General features: G+C 45.9%; 1 protein-coding gene across 2 annotated transcripts in view; it reads right to left on the bottom strand.

Annotated features, from left to right (window-relative positions):
* Positions 1-10,157: 10,157 nt before the first annotated feature.
* Positions 10,158-17,342, bottom strand: part of LOC106598122 (LARGE xylosyl- and glucuronyltransferase 1) — a 199,091-nt gene continuing 191,906 nt past the window's right edge. For both annotated transcript variants that reach the window (XM_045722497.1, XM_045722496.1), the window contains exons 13-15: positions 15,897-16,043; positions 13,681-13,876; positions 10,158-10,921 (exon numbers count right to left, since the gene is read on the bottom strand). In XM_045722497.1, coding sequence (XP_045578453.1) covers positions 10,724-10,921; positions 13,681-13,876; positions 15,897-16,043 — 541 coding nt within the window. In that variant the 3' untranslated portion in view covers positions 10,158-10,723. The remainder of the gene's footprint in view (positions 10,922-13,680; positions 13,877-15,896; positions 16,044-17,342) is intronic.

Genomic DNA, 17,342 nt, shown 5'->3' on the forward strand with positions numbered 1-17,342 from the left:
CTCCCAGACCTTCATATATCTGTCTGTGTGCTGCCTCCCAGACCTTCATATATCTGTCTGTGTGCTGCCTCCCAGACCTTCATATATCTGTCTGTGTGCTGCCTCCCAGACCTTCATATATCTGTCTGTGTGCTGCCTCCCAGACCTTCATATATCTGTCTGTGTGCTGCCTCCCAGACCTTCATATATCTGTCTGTGTGCTGCCTCCCAGACCTTCATATATCTGTCTGTGTGCTGCCTCCCAGACCTTCATATATCTGTCTGTGTGCTGCCTCCCAGACCTTCATATATCTGTCTGTGTGCTGCCTCCCAGACCTTCATATATCTGTCTGTGTGCTGCCTCCCAGACCTTCATATATCTGTCTGTGTGCTGCCTCCCAGACCTTCATATATCTGTCTGTGTGCTGCCTCCCAGACCTTCATATATCTGTCTGTGTGCTGCCTCCCAGACCTTCATATATCTGTCTGTGTGCTGCCTCCCAGACCTTCATATATCTGTCTGTGTGCTGCCTCCCAGACCTTCATATATCTGTCTGTGTGCTGCCTCCCAGACCTTCATATATCTGTCTGTGTGCTGCCTCCCAGACCTTCATATATCTGTCTGTGTGCTGCCTCCCAGACCTTCATATATCTGTCTGTGTGCTGCCTCCCAGACCTTCATATATCTGTCTGTGTGCTGCCTCCCAGACCTTCAGAGATGTTTTGCTTCATTTCATGTAACTTATTAGATGCAGCAATTATTGTATTTCACTTACAAGGTCTTTGTTTCAGTTTGTCGTTGGATAATCTGCCCTTTTTAACCCCCCCCCCCAACTCTTCTGTCCAGAACAGTTTACCGGAGACCCCACTCCCTCCCTGCACCAGCCACCAGGGCCGCACTACATCAACACGAGGCAAACACATCCCTGATGTACTCTCTATTAATTCATTACTGGAAGCCCGGCCCAGGCCTAATTCATGCATTGCATTTTAAATGAATGAGCTGCTCCTTTAAATGTTTTAATAACCAATCAGATAAGAGAAATGGTGTCCAGGGATGGATGGATGGATGTGTGTGTGTGTGTGTGTGTGTGTGTGTGTGTGTGTGTGTGTGTGTGTGTGTGTGTGTGTGTGTGTGTGTGTGTGTGTGTGTGTGTGTGTGTGTGTGTGTGTGTGTGTGTGTGTGTGTGTGTGTGTGTGTGTGTGTGTGTGGCATGCGGGACAGTAGTTAAGGAATGGCTTGACGCTGGAGGGAGCAGAGCTGATAAACAGGGTGCTGCCTAAAGTCTAATTTCATTTAGAGGTCACACATTTTGTCCTGCTACTTTCAGATATTCTCAGAGAGACCAGGGAAGCCTGTGGGAAAGAGAACAGGGTAATGTATTTCCCGCAAAATAAAGTTGAGCTCGATCTTTGATTGATAGCATAGAGTTAGCATCTTTTACATAAACTATACAAAAGTGTGTGGACACCCCTTCAAATTAGTGGATTTGGCTATTTCAGCCACACCCGTTGCTGACAGGTTTTATAAAATCAACCACACAGCCATGCAATCTCCATAGACAAACAATGGCAGTAGAATGGCCCGTACTGAAGAGCTCAGTGACTTTCAACATGGCACCGCCATAAGGTGCCAGGAGAACGCCACCTGTCCCAATGCATAGTGCCAACTGTAAAGTTTGGTGGAGGAGGAATAATGGTCTGGGGCTGTTTTTCACGGTTCAGGCCCCTTAGTTCCAGTGTAGGGAAATCTTAACACTACAGCATACAATGACATTCTAGACTATTCTGTGCTTCCAACTTTAAGGCAACAGTTTGGGCAAGGCCCTTTCCTGTTTCAGCATGACAATGCCTCCGTGCACAAAGCGAGGTCCATGCAGAAATGGTTTGTCGAGATCGGTGTGGAAGAACTTGACTGACCTGCGTTAGAAGTTCACCTAGGGGTCATGATTGGGGCTGTACCAAATGTTTGATGTATTAGAATAATTGATTACGCTTATGTTGTATTAATAGAAGGGGAGGGGTTATAAGACCCCTCCCTCTTTATTTTTATAGGGTCCTGGACTACAGATTAACAATATATATACACATTATGAGGTTTACACATTGTTCCACAGTTCTCTCTCTCTCTCTCTCTCTCTCTCTCTCTCTCTCTCTCTCTCTCTCTCTCTCTCTCTCTCTCTCTCTCTCTCTCTCTCTCTCTCTCTCTGAGACAGAACTCTACAGGGGAGTGTAGGAGATCAGGCTACTCAGACATTCCACTATAAATCAACTTGGACATTTACTGCTAAGCTTTTAGATAGCACACTAAAGGCCTTGTTTATACAGCTTTGTAGACATGGTTCTAAAGGCCTTGTTTATACAGCTTTGTAGACATGGTTCTAAAGGCCTTGTTTCTACAGCTTTGTAGACATGGTTCTAAAGGCCTTGTTTATACAGCTTTGTAGACATGGTTCTAAAGGCCTTGTTTATACAGCTTTGTAGACATGGTTTTAAAGGCCTTGTTTATACAGCTTTGTAGACATGGTTTTAAAGGCCTTGTTTATACAGCTTTGTAGACATGGTTCTAAAGGCCTTGTTTATACAGCTTTGTAGACATGGTTTTAAAGGCCTTGTTTATACAGCTTTGTAGACATGGTTCTAAAGGCCTTGTTTATACAGCTTTGTAGACATGGTTTTAAAGGCCTTGTTTATACAGCTTTGTGGACATGGTTTTAAAGGCCTTGTTTATACAGCTTTGTAGACATGGTTCTAAAGGCCTTGTTTATACAGCTTTGTAGACATGGTTTAAGTCTCAGGAGTGAAAAGGTAATGACGTAGTCAGTGACATCATCAGGGCGAGACTTAGGGTTTAACAAAACAACTTGAAACTCTTTTTCTTTGATGCGGAACTTCCTGGGAAACATGCGCCATGTTCCTGGTTGTCAACTTCTGTCTGCAGCTGCATTAATAAAGGTTTTTGAACGATTTAATTAAAGATATTGTCCTAATGCTAATTTCACCAATGAGCCAATGATTGACAAGGACGAAAAGGAATGAACCCTTAAACACTTGCACAGAGACCTGACCTCTAACCCCATCGAACACCTTTTGGGATGAATTGGAACGCCGACTGCGAGCCAGGCCTAATCGCCCAACATCAGTGCCCGACCTCACTAACGCTCTTGTGTACTGGTCCCGTGTGGCTCAGTTGGTAGAACATGGTGTTTGCAACGCCAGGGTTGTGGGTTCGATTCCCACGGGGGACCAGTACATCATTTTTTTTTAATGAAATGTATGCATTCACTACTGTAAGTCGCTCTGGATAAGAGCGTCTGCTAAATGACGTAAATGTAGAATGGAAGCAAGTCCCCCTGCAGCAATGTACCAACATCTAGTGGAAAGCCTTCCCAGAAGAGTGGAGGCTGTTATAGCAGCAATGTTCCAACATCTAGTGGAAAGCCTTCCCAGAAGAGTGGAGGCTGTTATAGCAGCAATGTTCCAACATCTAGTGGAAAGCCTTCCCAGAAGTGTGGAGGCTGTTATAGCAGCAATGTTCCAACATCTAGTGGAAAGACTTCCCAGAAGAGTGGAGGCTGTTATAGCAGCAATGTTCCAACATCTAGTGGAAAGCCTTCCCAGAAGAGTGGAGGCTGTTATAGCAGCAAAGAGGGAACCAACTCCATATTAATAACCATGATTATTGACGAGCAGGTGTCCACATACTTTTGATGATGTTGTGTCTTTCTAGACCAGCGATGGGCCACTTTGATGGGATGGGGGCAACGAAAAATCTGAACGGCCGCAGGCGTGACAGAAAAAAACAACACTGATCCACTCATTAGTTTTAATCCAGGAAGCAGCAGCATCATGTCTGTCTGGCCGTCTGTCTGGCAGCTCCACACCTAGTTACACATCTCTAGATCTGACTGGCTTCCCAAGGGGATGGAGCTCCATCTGGCAAGCCACTCACACAGTCCTCATATACACACAGTCACTCCTCATAAACACACACAGTCACTCCTCATATACACACACACAGTCACTCCTCATAAACACACAGTCACTCCTCATAAACACACACAGTCACTCCTCATAAACACACAGTCACTCCTCATATACACACACACAGTCACTCCTCATATACACACACACACAGTCAATCCTCACTCTCTAATTCTCTCTTTCTGTCTTTCTCTCGGAGGACCTGAGCCCTAGGACCATGCCTCAGGACTACCTGGTATGATGACTCCTTGCTGTCCCCAGTCCACCTGGCCGTGCTGCTGCTCCAGTTTCAACTGTTCTGCCTGCGGCTATGGAACCCTGACCTGTTCACCGGACGTGCTTGTTGCACCCTCGACAACTACTATGATTATTATTATTTGACCATGCTGGTCATTTATGAACATTTTAACATCTTGACCATGTTCTGTTATAATATATTCCCTGCACAGCCAGAAGAGGACTGGCCACCCCTCATAGCCTGGTTCCTCTCTAGGTTTCTTTCTAGGTTTTTGGCCTTTCTAGGGAGTTTTTCCTAGGGAGTTTTTCCTAGCCACCGTGCTTCTTTCACATGCATTGCTTGCTGTTTGGGGTTTTAGGCTGGGTTTCTGTACAGCACTTTGAGAATATCAGCTGATGTACGAAGGGCTATATAAAAATAAATTTGATTTGATAAACACACACAGTCACTCCTCATAAACACACACAGTCACACCTCATACACACACAGTCACACCTCATACACACACAGTCACACCTCATAAACACACACAGTCACTCCTCATAAACACACACAGTCACTCCTCATAAACACACACAGTCACTCCTCATAAACACACACAGTCACACCTCATAAACACACACAGTCACTCCTCATAAACACACACAGTCACTCCTCATAAACACACACAGTCACACCGCATAAACACACATAGTCACTCCTCATAAACACACAGAGTTACACCTCATAAACACACACAGTCACACCTCATAAACACACACAGTCAGTCCTCATAAACACACACAGTCAGTCCTCATAAACACACACAGTCACACCACATAAACACACACAGTCACTCCTCATAAACACACAGTTACACCTCATAAACACACACAGTCACTCCTCATAAACACACAGTCACTCCTCATAAACACACACAGTCACTCCTCGTAAACACACAGTCACACCTCATAAACACACACAGTCAGTCCTCGTAAACACACACAGTCAGTCCTCGTAAACACACACAGTCACACCTCATAAACACACACAGTCACACCTCATAAACACACACAGTCACACCTCATAAAGACACACAGTCACACCTCATAAACACACACAGTGACACCTCATAAACACACACAGTCACACCTCATAAACACACACAGTCACACCTCATAAACAGACACAGTCACTCCTCATAAACACACACAGTCACTCCTCATAAACACACAGTCACTCCTCATAAATACACACAGTCACACCTCATAAACACACACAGTCACTCCTCATAAACACACACAGTCATTCCTCATAAACACACACAGTCACACCACATAAACACACACAGTCACTCCTCATAAACACACAGAGTTACACCTCATAAACACACACAGTCACTCCTCATAAACACACAGTCACTCCTCATAAACACACAGTCACTCCTCATAAACACACAGTCACTCCTCGTAAACACACAGTCACACCTCATAAACACACACAGTCAGTCCTCATAAACACACACAGTCACTCGTCGTAAACACACACAGTCACACCTCATAAACACACACAGTCACACCTCATAAAGACACACAGTCACACCTCATAAACACACACAGTCACACCTCATAAACAGACACAGTCACTCCTCATAAACACACACAGTCACACCTCAAACACACACAGTCACACCTCAAACACACACAGTCACACCTCATAAACACACACAGACACACCTCATAAACACACAGTCACACCTCATAAACACACACAGTCACACCTCATAAACACACACAGTCACTCCTCATAAACACACACAGTCACTCCTCATAAACACACACAGTCACTCCTCATAAGCACACACAGTCACACCTCAAACACACACAGTCACTCCTCATAAACACACACAGTCACACCTCATAAACACACACAGTCACACCTCATAAACACACACAGTCACACCTCATAAACACACACAGTCACACCTCATAAACACACAGTCACTCCTCATAAACACACACAGTCACTCCTCATAAACACACAGTCACTCCTCATAAACACACACAGTCACTCCTCATAAACACACACAGTCACTCCTCATAAACACACACAGTCACACCTCATAAACACACACAGTCACACCTCATAAACAGACACAGTCACTCCTCATAAACACACACAGTCACTCCTCATAAACACACAGTCAAACCTCATAAACACACACAGTCACTCCTCATAAACACACACAGTCACTCCTCATAAGCACACACAGTCACTCCTCATAAACACACACAGTCACTCCTCATAAACACACAGTCACTCCTCATAAACACACACAGTCACACCGCATAAACACACACAGTCACTCCTCATAAACACACAGTCACACATCATAAACACACACAGTCACACTGCATAAACACACACAGTCACTCCTCATAAACACACACAGTCACTCCTCATAAACACACACAGTCACTCCTCAAACACACACAGTCACAACTCAAACACACACAGTCACACCTCAAACACACACAGTCACACCTCATAAACACACACAGTCACACCTCATAAACACACAGTCACACCTCATAAACACACACAGTCACACCTCATAAACACACACAGTCACTCCTCATAAACACACACAGTCACTCCTCATAAACACACACAGTCACACCTCATAAACACACAGTCACGCCTCATAAACACACACAGTCACACCTCATAAACACACACAGTCACACTTCATAAACACACACAGTCACTCCTCATAAACACACACAGTCACTCCTCATAAACACACACAGTCAGTCCTCATAAACACACACAGTCACTCCTCATAAACACACAGTCAGTCCTCATAAACACACAGTCACTCCTCATAAACACACACAGTCACACCTCATAAACACACACAGTCACTCCTCATAAACACACACAGTCACTCCTCATAAACACACACAGTCACTCCTAGTAAACACACATAGTCACTCCTCATAAACACACACAGTCACGCCTCATAAACACACACAGTCACACCTGATAAACACACACAGTCACTCCTCATAAACACACACAGTCACTCCTCATAAACACACACAGTCACTCCTCATAAGCACACACAGTCACTCCTCATAAACACACACAGTCACACCTCATAAACACACACAGTCACACCTCAAACACACACAGTCACTCCTCATAAACACACACAGTCACACCTCATAAACACACACAGTCACACCTCATAAACACACACAGTCACACCTCATAAACACACACAGTCACTCCTCATAAACACACAGTCACTCCTCATAAACACACAGTCACTCCTCATAAACACACAGTCACTCCTCATAAACACACACAGTCACTCCTCATAAACACACACAGTCACACCTCAAACACACACAGTCACACCTCATAAACAGACACAGTCACTCCTCATAAACACACAGTCACTCCTCATAAACATACAGTCACTCCTCATAAACACACACAGTCACACCTCATAAACACACACAGTCACACCTCATAAACACACACAGTCACACCTCAAACACACACAGTCACACCTCAAACACACACAGTCACACCTCATAAACACACACAGTCACACCTCATAAACACACACAGTCACTCCTCATAAACACACACAGTCACACCTCATAAACACACAGTCACGCCTCATAAACACACACAGTCACACCTCATAAACACACACAGTCACACCTCATAAACACACACAGTCACTCCTCATAAACACACACAGTCAGTCCTCATAAACACACACAGTCACTCCTCATAAACACACACAGTCAGTCCTCATAAACACACACAGTCACTCCTCATAAACACACACAGTCACACCTCATAAACACACACAGTCACTCCTCATAAACACACACAGTCACTCCTCATAAACACACACAGTCACTCCTCGTAAACACACATAGTCACTCCTCATAAACACACACAGTCACGCCTCATAAACACACACAGTCACACCTGATAAACACACACAGTCACTCCTCATAAACACACACAGTCACTCCTCATAAACACACACAGTCACTCCTCATAAGCACACACAGTCACTCCTCATAAACACACACAGTCACACCTCAAACACACACAGTCACACCTCATAAACACACACAGTCACACCTCAAACACACACAGTCACTCCTCATAAACACACACAGTCACACCTCATAAACACACAGTCACTCCTCATCAGGGCACAGCGCCCTCTCAGTTCCTCTGGCGGGTCCGTTTCCCACCTTACGACTGTCAACACACTCTGATACGGAACCAACGGAATAACCGACAACAGAAAAAGGTCAAACACGAGCTGATTGGTTTATGCTCCACTTCCTGCTTGGTGAGAGGGGTGGAGTCAGAATCAAGGATAGTAACAGAGGTTTCATGAAGGCAAGATGTTTGAGTGTGTGTGTGTGTGTGTGTGTGTAAAACAGTCTTTCTGCATCCGTCAGAAACACACTTCCTTGTTGTGTGTGTTGATAAATCCTGAATACAGAACGGCTGGATGACCTTGTACTGACCTTGTACTGACCTTGTACTGACATATGGGCTCTGGTCAATAGTAGTGCACTATATAGGGAATAGGGCTCTGGTCTATAGTAGTGTACTATATAGGGAATAGGGCTCTGGTCTATAGTAGTGCACTATATAGGGAATAGGGCTCTGGTCTATAGTAGTGTACTATATAGGGAATAGGGCTCTGGTCTAAAGTAGGGCACTATATAGGGAATAGGGCTCTGGTCTATAGTAGTGCACTATATAGGGAATAGGGCTCTGGTCTATAGTAGTGCACTATATAGGGAATAGGGCTCTGGTCTAAGGTAGTGCACTATATAGGGAATAGGGCTCTGGTCTATAGTAGTGCACTATATAGGGAATAGTGCTCTGGTCTATAGTAGTGTACTATATAGGGAATAGTGCTCTGGTCTAAAGTAGTGTACTATATAGGGAATAGGGCCCTGGTCTATAGTAGTGCACTATATAGGGAATAGGGCTCTGGTCTAAAGTAGTGCACTATATAGGAATAGGGCTCTGGTCTATAGTAGTGCACTATATAGGGAATAGTGCTCTGGTCTATAGTAGTGCACTATATAGGGAATAGTGCTCTGGTCTATAGTAGTGCACTATATAGGGAATAGTGCTCTGGTCTAAAGTAGTGTACTATATAGGGAATAGGGCTCTGGTCTATAGTAGTGCACTATATAGGGAATAGTGCTCTGGTCTAAAGTAGTGTACTATATAGGGAATAGGGCCCTGGTCTATAGTAGTGTACCATATAAGGAATAGGGAGCCATTTGGGACCCAGACCATGTGTCAGTCATCCAGAGGAGGTGTGCAGAATGTTCTCCGACGTTTTCTGATTCTGTTGAGGCTCTGATGTTTCCGTCACTCTTATCGCTGAGCAACAGAATTAGCATTTTTATGAGAGTGAAACTTGGATACGCTGTCTGTCAGTTAAATTGTTTATTTTTTATTTTTACGGCACATGGAGAGAAGAAAAAAAATAGTTGTGATTTGCAGTGTACGGACATAATGTAAAGCACACAATGCTTGAAAGCTTCCTGTTCCCTCTCCTCAGTTCTCGCTGAGCATTTATCCTGGAGGCAGACACATACCACATTACATTTAGCCCAACAAATAGCAGCTGGGAATGAGCTGCTGGTCTTCCACATTTGGCACAGAGACAGAACTAATGTCTGTCTGCTTTCCAAGTCCAAGGCTACAGTCAGTCTCTCTCTCCCGCTCTCTCTCTCCCTCTCTCCCTCCCTCTCCCTCCCTCCCTCCTTCTCTCCCTCCCTCTCCCTCCTTCCTTCTCTCCCTCCTTCCCTCTCTCCCTCCCTCCTTCCTTCTCTCCCTCCTTCCCTCTCTCTCTCTCCCTCCCTCCCTCCCTCCCTCCATCCCTCCCTCCCTCCCTCCCTCCCTCCCTCCCTCCCTCCCTCCCATAGTGATGTCCAGTTCTGTTGTTAGAGAAGAACGGAGAGTTGTAAGAGTCCAAACCAGCCTGTACAGACTCATCCATCACAGCAACAGCTTCCTCGCCCAGCCAGAAACCAGCCAGAAACCAGGTCAGCAACTCCTGGACCGGTTGCTCCACCCGGTCCTCGGAGGGGTTAAACAATGGCACACAACGACCTTACGGTTACCCCCGGTTACCCTTCAGTTGGTTAACGCTGGTTTGTCTCAAACCAGGTCATAAACCCCAAAACTAAAAAGGTGAGAGTTCACAAGAATCAGAGCTCACAATTTAAACCTCATGGATTGGTCGGCACAAAGGTCAGAGTTCGTGGTAAGAGTCTTTAGTAACCATTCTGTCCACTCCTGACTCCCTACATCGACTGTCCTTCGAATCCACCGCTCTTTCCCTCTCCTCTGCCCAGCCCAGAGGGATCCTGGGTAGTAGTGTAGTCCTAGACAGCCTTAGAGGAGGAGGAGGAGGGGGGGTTATGGGTAGTGTAGTCAATAACGGGTCAGAGTGTCCTGGCTCATCAGTGTTGGCTAGCTGTTGTTCTCTGCAGTCATGTATTTGAGGGCAGCGAAGCCGTATCGTCGAGACATGTTCTGTTGGAACTCCTCTTTCAGGGTCTTCAGGCAGACGCGATACTGCTTGTTGGAGCGGAACTTAGTGATGTCGAAACTGGGAGCATGAGGCATGTGGATCATATAGGCGTTGGGCAGAACCACAAACTCATACTCCTGGGACAGAGGACAGAGGACAGAGTTAGAAACACTAAGACAGCATCACTAACTCATACTGCTGGAAGAGAGGACAGAGGACAGAGTTAGAAACACTAAGACAACATCACTAACTCATACTGCTGGAACAGAGGACAGAGGACAGAGTTAGAAACACTAAGACAACATCACTAACTCATACTGCTGGAAGAGAGGACAGAGGACAGAGTTAGAAACACTAAGACAGCATCACTAACTCATACTGCTGGAAGAGAGGACAGAGGACAGAGTTAGAAACACTAAGACAGCATCACTAACTCATACTGCTGGAAGAGAGGACAGAGTTAGAAACACTACGACAGCATCACTAACTCATACTGCTGGAAGAGAGGACAGAGGACAGAGGACAGAGTTAGAAACACTAAGACAGCATCACTAACTCATACTGCTGGAAGAGAGGACAGAGGACAGAGGACAGAGTTAGAAACACTAAGACAGCATCACTAACTCATACTCCTGGGACAGAGGACAGAGGACAGAGTTAGAAACACTAAGACAGCATCACTAACTCATACTGCTGGAAGAGAGGACAGAGGACAGAGTTAGAAACACTAAGACAACATCACTAACTCATACTGCTGGAAGAGAGGACAGAGGACAGAGGAGGTGGAGAGAGGTGAACTGGGTGGAGAGAGAAATTGATGGATGGAGAGAGTGGAGGTGTGGACACACGGAGAGAGGGTGGAGGTGTACAGAGGGTGGAGGTGGAGGTGAGTGATGGGTAAAGGTGTGTCCAGTACCTGTGAGTGACAGAGTGATGGGTAAAGGTGTGTCCAGTACCTGTGAGTGATAGGTAAAGGTGTGTCCAGTACCTGTGAGTGACAGAGTGATGGGTAAAGGTGTGTCCAGTACCTGTGAGTGACAGAGTGATAGCTAAAGGTGTGTCCAGTACCTGTGAGTGACAGAGTGATGGGTAAAGGTGTGTCCAGTACCTGTGAGTGACAGAGTGATGGGTAAAGGTGTGTCCAGTACCTGTGAGTGACAGAGTGATAGGTAAAGGTGTGTCCAGTACCTGTGAGTGACAGAGTGATAGCTAAAGGTGTGTTCAGTACCTGTGAGTGACAGAGTGATGGCTAAAGGTGTGTCCAGTACCTGTGAGTGACAGAGTGATAGCTAAAGGTGTGTCCAGTACCTGTGAGTGACAGAGTGATGGGTAAAGGTGTGTCCAGTACCTGTGAGTGACAGAGTGATGGGTAAAGGTGTGTCCAGTACCTGTGAGTGATAGGTAAAGGTGTGTCCAGTACCTGTGAGTGACAGAGTGATGGGTAAAGGTGTGTCCAGTACCTGTGAGTGACAGAGTGATAGCTAAAGGTGTGTCCAGTACCTGTGAGTGACAGAGTGATGGGTAAAGGTGTGTCCAGTACCTGTGAGTGACAGAGTGATAGGTAAAGGTGTGTCCAGTACCTGTGAGTGACAGAGTGATAGGTAAAGGTGTGTCCAGTACCTGTGAGTGACAGAGTGATAGGTAAAGGTGTGTAGTACCTGTGAGTGACAGAGTGATGGGTAAAGGTGTGTCCAGTACCTGTGAGTGACAGAGTGATAGGTAAAGGTGTGTCCAGTACCTGTGAGTGACAGAGTGATAGCTAAAGGTGTGTTCAGTACCTGTGAGTGACAGAGTGATGGCTAAAGGTGTGTCCAGTACCTGTGAGTGACAGAGTGATAGCTAAAGGTGTGTCCAGTACCTGTGAGTGACAGAGTGATAGCTAAAGGTGTGTCCAGTACCTGTGAGTGACAGAGTGATGGGTAAAGGTGTGTCCAGTACCTGTGAGTGACAGAGTGATAGGTAAAGGTGTGTCCAGTACCTGTGAGTGACAGAGTGATGGGTAAAGGTGTGTCCAGTACCTGTGAGTGACAGAGTGATAGCTAAAGGTGTGTCCAGTACCTGTGAGTGACAGAGTGATGGGTAAAGGTGTGTCCAGTACCTGTGAGTGACAGAGTGATAGGTAAAGGTGTGTCCAGTACCTGTGAGTGACAGAGTGATAGGTAAAGGTGTGTCCAGTACCTGTGAGTGACAGAGTGATAGGTAAAGGTGTGTAGTACCTGTGAGTGACAGAGTGATGGGTAAAGGTGTGTCCAGTACCTGTGAGTGACAGAGTGATAGGTAAAGGTGTGTCCAGTACCTGTGAGTGACAGAGTGATAGCTAAAGGTGTGTTCAGTACCTGTGAGTGACAGAGTGATGGCTAAAGGTGTGTCCAGTACCTGTGAGTGACAGAGTGATAGCTAAAGGTGTGTCCAGTACCTGTGAGTGACAGAGTGATAGCTAAAGGTGTGTCCAGTACCTGTGAGTGACAGAGTGATGGGTAAAGGTGTGTCCAGTACCTGTGAGTGACAGAGTGATAGGTAAAGGTGTGTCCAGTACCTGTGAGTGACAGAGTGATAGCTAAAGGTGTGTTCAGTACCTGTGAGTGACAGAGTGATGGCTAAAGGTGTGTCCAGTACCTGTGAGTGACAGAGTGATGGCTAAAGGTGTGTCCAGTACCTGTGAGTGACAGAGTGATAGGTAAAGGTGTGTCCAGTACCTGTGAGTGACAGAGTGATAGCTAAAGGTGTGTCCAGTACCTGTGAGTGACAGAGTGATAGCTAAAGGTGTGTCCAGTACCTGTGAGTGACAGAGTGATAGCTAAAGGTGTGTCCAGTACCTGTGAGTGACAGAGTGATGGGTAAAGGTGTGTCCAGTACCTGTGAGTGACAGAGTGATAGCTAAAGGTGTGTCCAGTACCTGTGCATCCAACTCCATGACATGAGCCACTTTATTCCACCCAAAGCCAACGAAGCGTCTGTCGTACTCTGGACTGTCCCGTCTCACCATCACGTAGGGTTCAAAGTCCGCTTCCCACTGGACCCTGTACGGCGTGGTGGCAGTCCTCCACTTAGCGAAGTTAGTGGGAGCGTGACCCTTCGTCCAGACATGGTACCTAGCAGGGAGAACCGGTAGATACAATCAATACTTTATTGCCAAGGAGGGTGAGGAGGGATTGTGGGGCGGCAGGTATTCTAGTGGTTAGAGTGTTGGACTAGTAACTGAAAGGTTGCTGGATCGAATCCCCCCGAGCTGACAAGGTAAAAAATCTGTCGTTCTGCCCCCTGAACAAGACAGTTAACCCACTGTTCCCCGGTAGGCCGTCAGTGTAAATAAGAATTTGTTGTTAACTGACTTTCCGAGTTAAATAAAGGTTGAATAAATAAATAAAAAATGGCATTCAAACCTACTTGGAGATAGTGTGACACCTTTTGATTAGAGTTTACATCTGGGAGTCCTTCTAGCTGAGTACTGATTGAACCCATCTGGGAGTCCTTCTAGCTGAGTACTGATTGAACCCATCTGGGAGTCCATCTAGCTGAGTAGTGATTGAACCCATCTGGGAGTCCTTCTAGCTGAGTACTGATTGAACCCATCTGGGAGTCCTTCTAGCTGAGGAGGGATTGAACCCATCTGGGAGTCCTTCTAGCCGAGTAGTGATTGAACCCATCTGGGAGTCCTTCTAGCCGAGTAGTGATTGAACCCATCTGGGAGTCCATCTAGCTGAGTACTGATTGAACCCATCTGGGAGTCCTTCTAGCTGAGTACTGATTGAACCCATCTGGGAGTCCTTCTAGCCGAGTAGTGATTGAACCCATCTGGGAGTCCTTCTAGCTGAGTAGTGATTGAACCCATCTGGGAGTCCTTCTAGCCGAGTAGTGATTGAACCCATCTGGGAGTCCATCTAGCTGAGTACTGATTGAACCCATCTGGGAGTCCTTCTAGCTGAGTACTGATTGAACCCATCTGGGAGTCCTTCTAGCCGAGTAGTGATTGAACCCATCTGGGAGTCCTTCTAGCCGAGTAGTGATTGAACCCATCTGGGAGTCCTTCTAGCTGAGTACTGATTGAACCCATCTGGGAGTCCATCTAGCTGAGTACTGATTGAACCCATCTGGGAGTCCTTCTAGCTGAGGACTGATTGAACCCATCTGGGAGTCTTCTAGCTGAGTAGTGATTGAACCCATCTGGGAGTCCTTCTAGCCGAGTAGTGATTGAACCCATCTGGGAGTCCTTCTAGCTGAGGACTGATTGAACCCATCTGGGAGTCCTTCTAGCCGAGTACTGATTGAACCCATCTGGGAGTCTTCTAGCTGAGTACTGATTGAACCCATCTGGGAGTCCTTCTAGCTGAGTACTGATTGAACCCAACTTTCTGGGCTCTGTGTTTCAATCTGTCATGTTAATGATCAAAAACGATCTCTGTGTTGAGAGACAAATAAACATCTACACTGCTGCTTGGGATTTAAACACTTTATTTTGTTTATTTATTTTATTGAACCTTTATTTAACTAGGCATCCCTTTATCCCTTAGAGACAGAGTAAGATTAATGTTGTACCTTTAAATGATCATTTCAGTCGCTGGCAGGCAAATGGCAAAATAACATCTGTGCTGCTGCTTACTAATGAGAATGTGTCCCAGCCTTTAAGTGTTTTGTGTTTTTAATAACGCGAAGGTATTTCTTCACTTTATTTAAACAAGATACAGGTACAGGTGGAGGGGAACAGAAGTTCAGAAACTGTCCCAGTGCGGCCATCCCTTTAAGTGCTTTGTGTTTTTAATAACGTGAAGGTATTTCTAAAGATGGGAGTACAGGTGGAGGGGAACAGAAGTTCAGAAACTGTCCCAGTGGGACCATCCCTTTAAGTGCTTTGTGTTTTTAATAACGCGAAGGTATTTCTAAAGATGGGAGTACAGGTGGAGGGGAACAGAAGTTCAGAAACTGTCCCAGTGGGGCCATCCCTTTAAGTGCTTTGTGTTTTTAATAACGTGAAGGTATTTCTAAAGATGGGAGTACAGGTGGAGGGGAACAGAAGTTCAGAAACTGTCCCAGCGGTGATTCCAACCCCCTTGCAGCTGAGGGACATGTGTGTATGTAGTGTAATGCTGAGACGGAGGCTGAATGTGTTTATACCTGAAGGTGAACAGAGTCCCCATGTCCAGCTGGGACAACAGCTCAGCCTTGGACTTGGGGTAAGACAGACGGTAACGGAGCGTCTCGAAGGCCGGCACCACCAACGCTTTCTTATTGTTAGCCATGTCCAGCTGAACCACAGACTTCCTGTAGAGACGTTACAGAGACGTTATTATAATGTTACAGAGCTTTCTTATTGTTAGCCATGTCCAGCTGTACCACAGACTTCCTGTAGAGACGTTACAGAGTTATTAACGTTATAATTACAGAGACGTTACAGAGACGTTACAGGGACGTTACAGAGCTTTCATATTGTTAGCCATGTCCAGCTGAACCACAGACTTCCTGTAGAGACGTTACAGAGACGTTACAGAGACGTTACAGGGACGTTACAGGGACGTTACAGAGCTTTCTTATTGTTAGCCATGTCCAGCTGAACCACAGACTTCCTGTAGAGACGTTACAGAGACGTTACAGGGACGTTACAGGGACATTACAGGGACGTTACAGAGACGTTACGGAGACGTTATTATAATGTTACAGAGACGTTACAGAGACGTTACAGGGACGTTACAGGGACGTTACAGAGACGTTACAGAGACGTTATTATAATGTTACAGAGACGTTACAGGGACGTTACAGGGACGTTATAGAGACGTTACAGGGACGTTACAGGGACGTTACAGAGACGTTACAGGGACGTTACAGCGCTTTCTTATTGTTAGCCATGTCCAGCTGAACCACAGACTTCCTATAGAGACGTTACAGAGACGTTACAGGGACGTTACAGAGACGTTACAGGGACGTTACAGGGACGTTACAGAGCTTTCTTATTGTTAGCCATGTCCAGCTGAACCACAGACTTCCTATAGAGACGTTACAGAGACGTCACAGAGACGTCACAGAGACGTTACAGGGACGTTACAGGGACGTTACAGGGACGTTACAGAGACGTTACAGGGACGTTACAGGGACGTTATAGGGACGTTATTAGAACGTTACAGAGCTTTCTTATTGTTAGCCATGTCCAGCTGAACCACAGACTTCCTGTAGAGACGTTACAGAGACGTCACAGAGACGTTACAGAGACGTTACAGGGACGTTACAGAGCTTTCTTATTGTTAGCCATGTCCAGCTGAACCACAGACTTCCTGTAGAGACGTTACAGAGACGTTACAGGGACGTTACAGGGACGTTACAGGGACGTTACATAGACGTTATTAGAACGTTACAGAGCTTTCTTATTGTTAGCCATGTCCAGCTGAACCACAGACTTCCTATAGAGACGTTACAGAGACGTTACAGGGACGTTACAGGGACGTTACAGAGACGTTACATAGACGTTATTAGAACGTTACAGAGCTTTCTTATTGTTAGCCATGTCCAGCTGAACCACAGACTTCCTATAGAGACGTTACAGAGACGTTACAGGGACGTTACAGGGAC

This window comes from Salmo salar, chromosome ssa07, assembly GCF_905237065.1.
Source record: "Salmo salar chromosome ssa07, Ssal_v3.1, whole genome shotgun sequence".
NCBI classification, from domain to species: domain Eukaryota; kingdom Metazoa; phylum Chordata; class Actinopteri; order Salmoniformes; family Salmonidae; genus Salmo; species Salmo salar.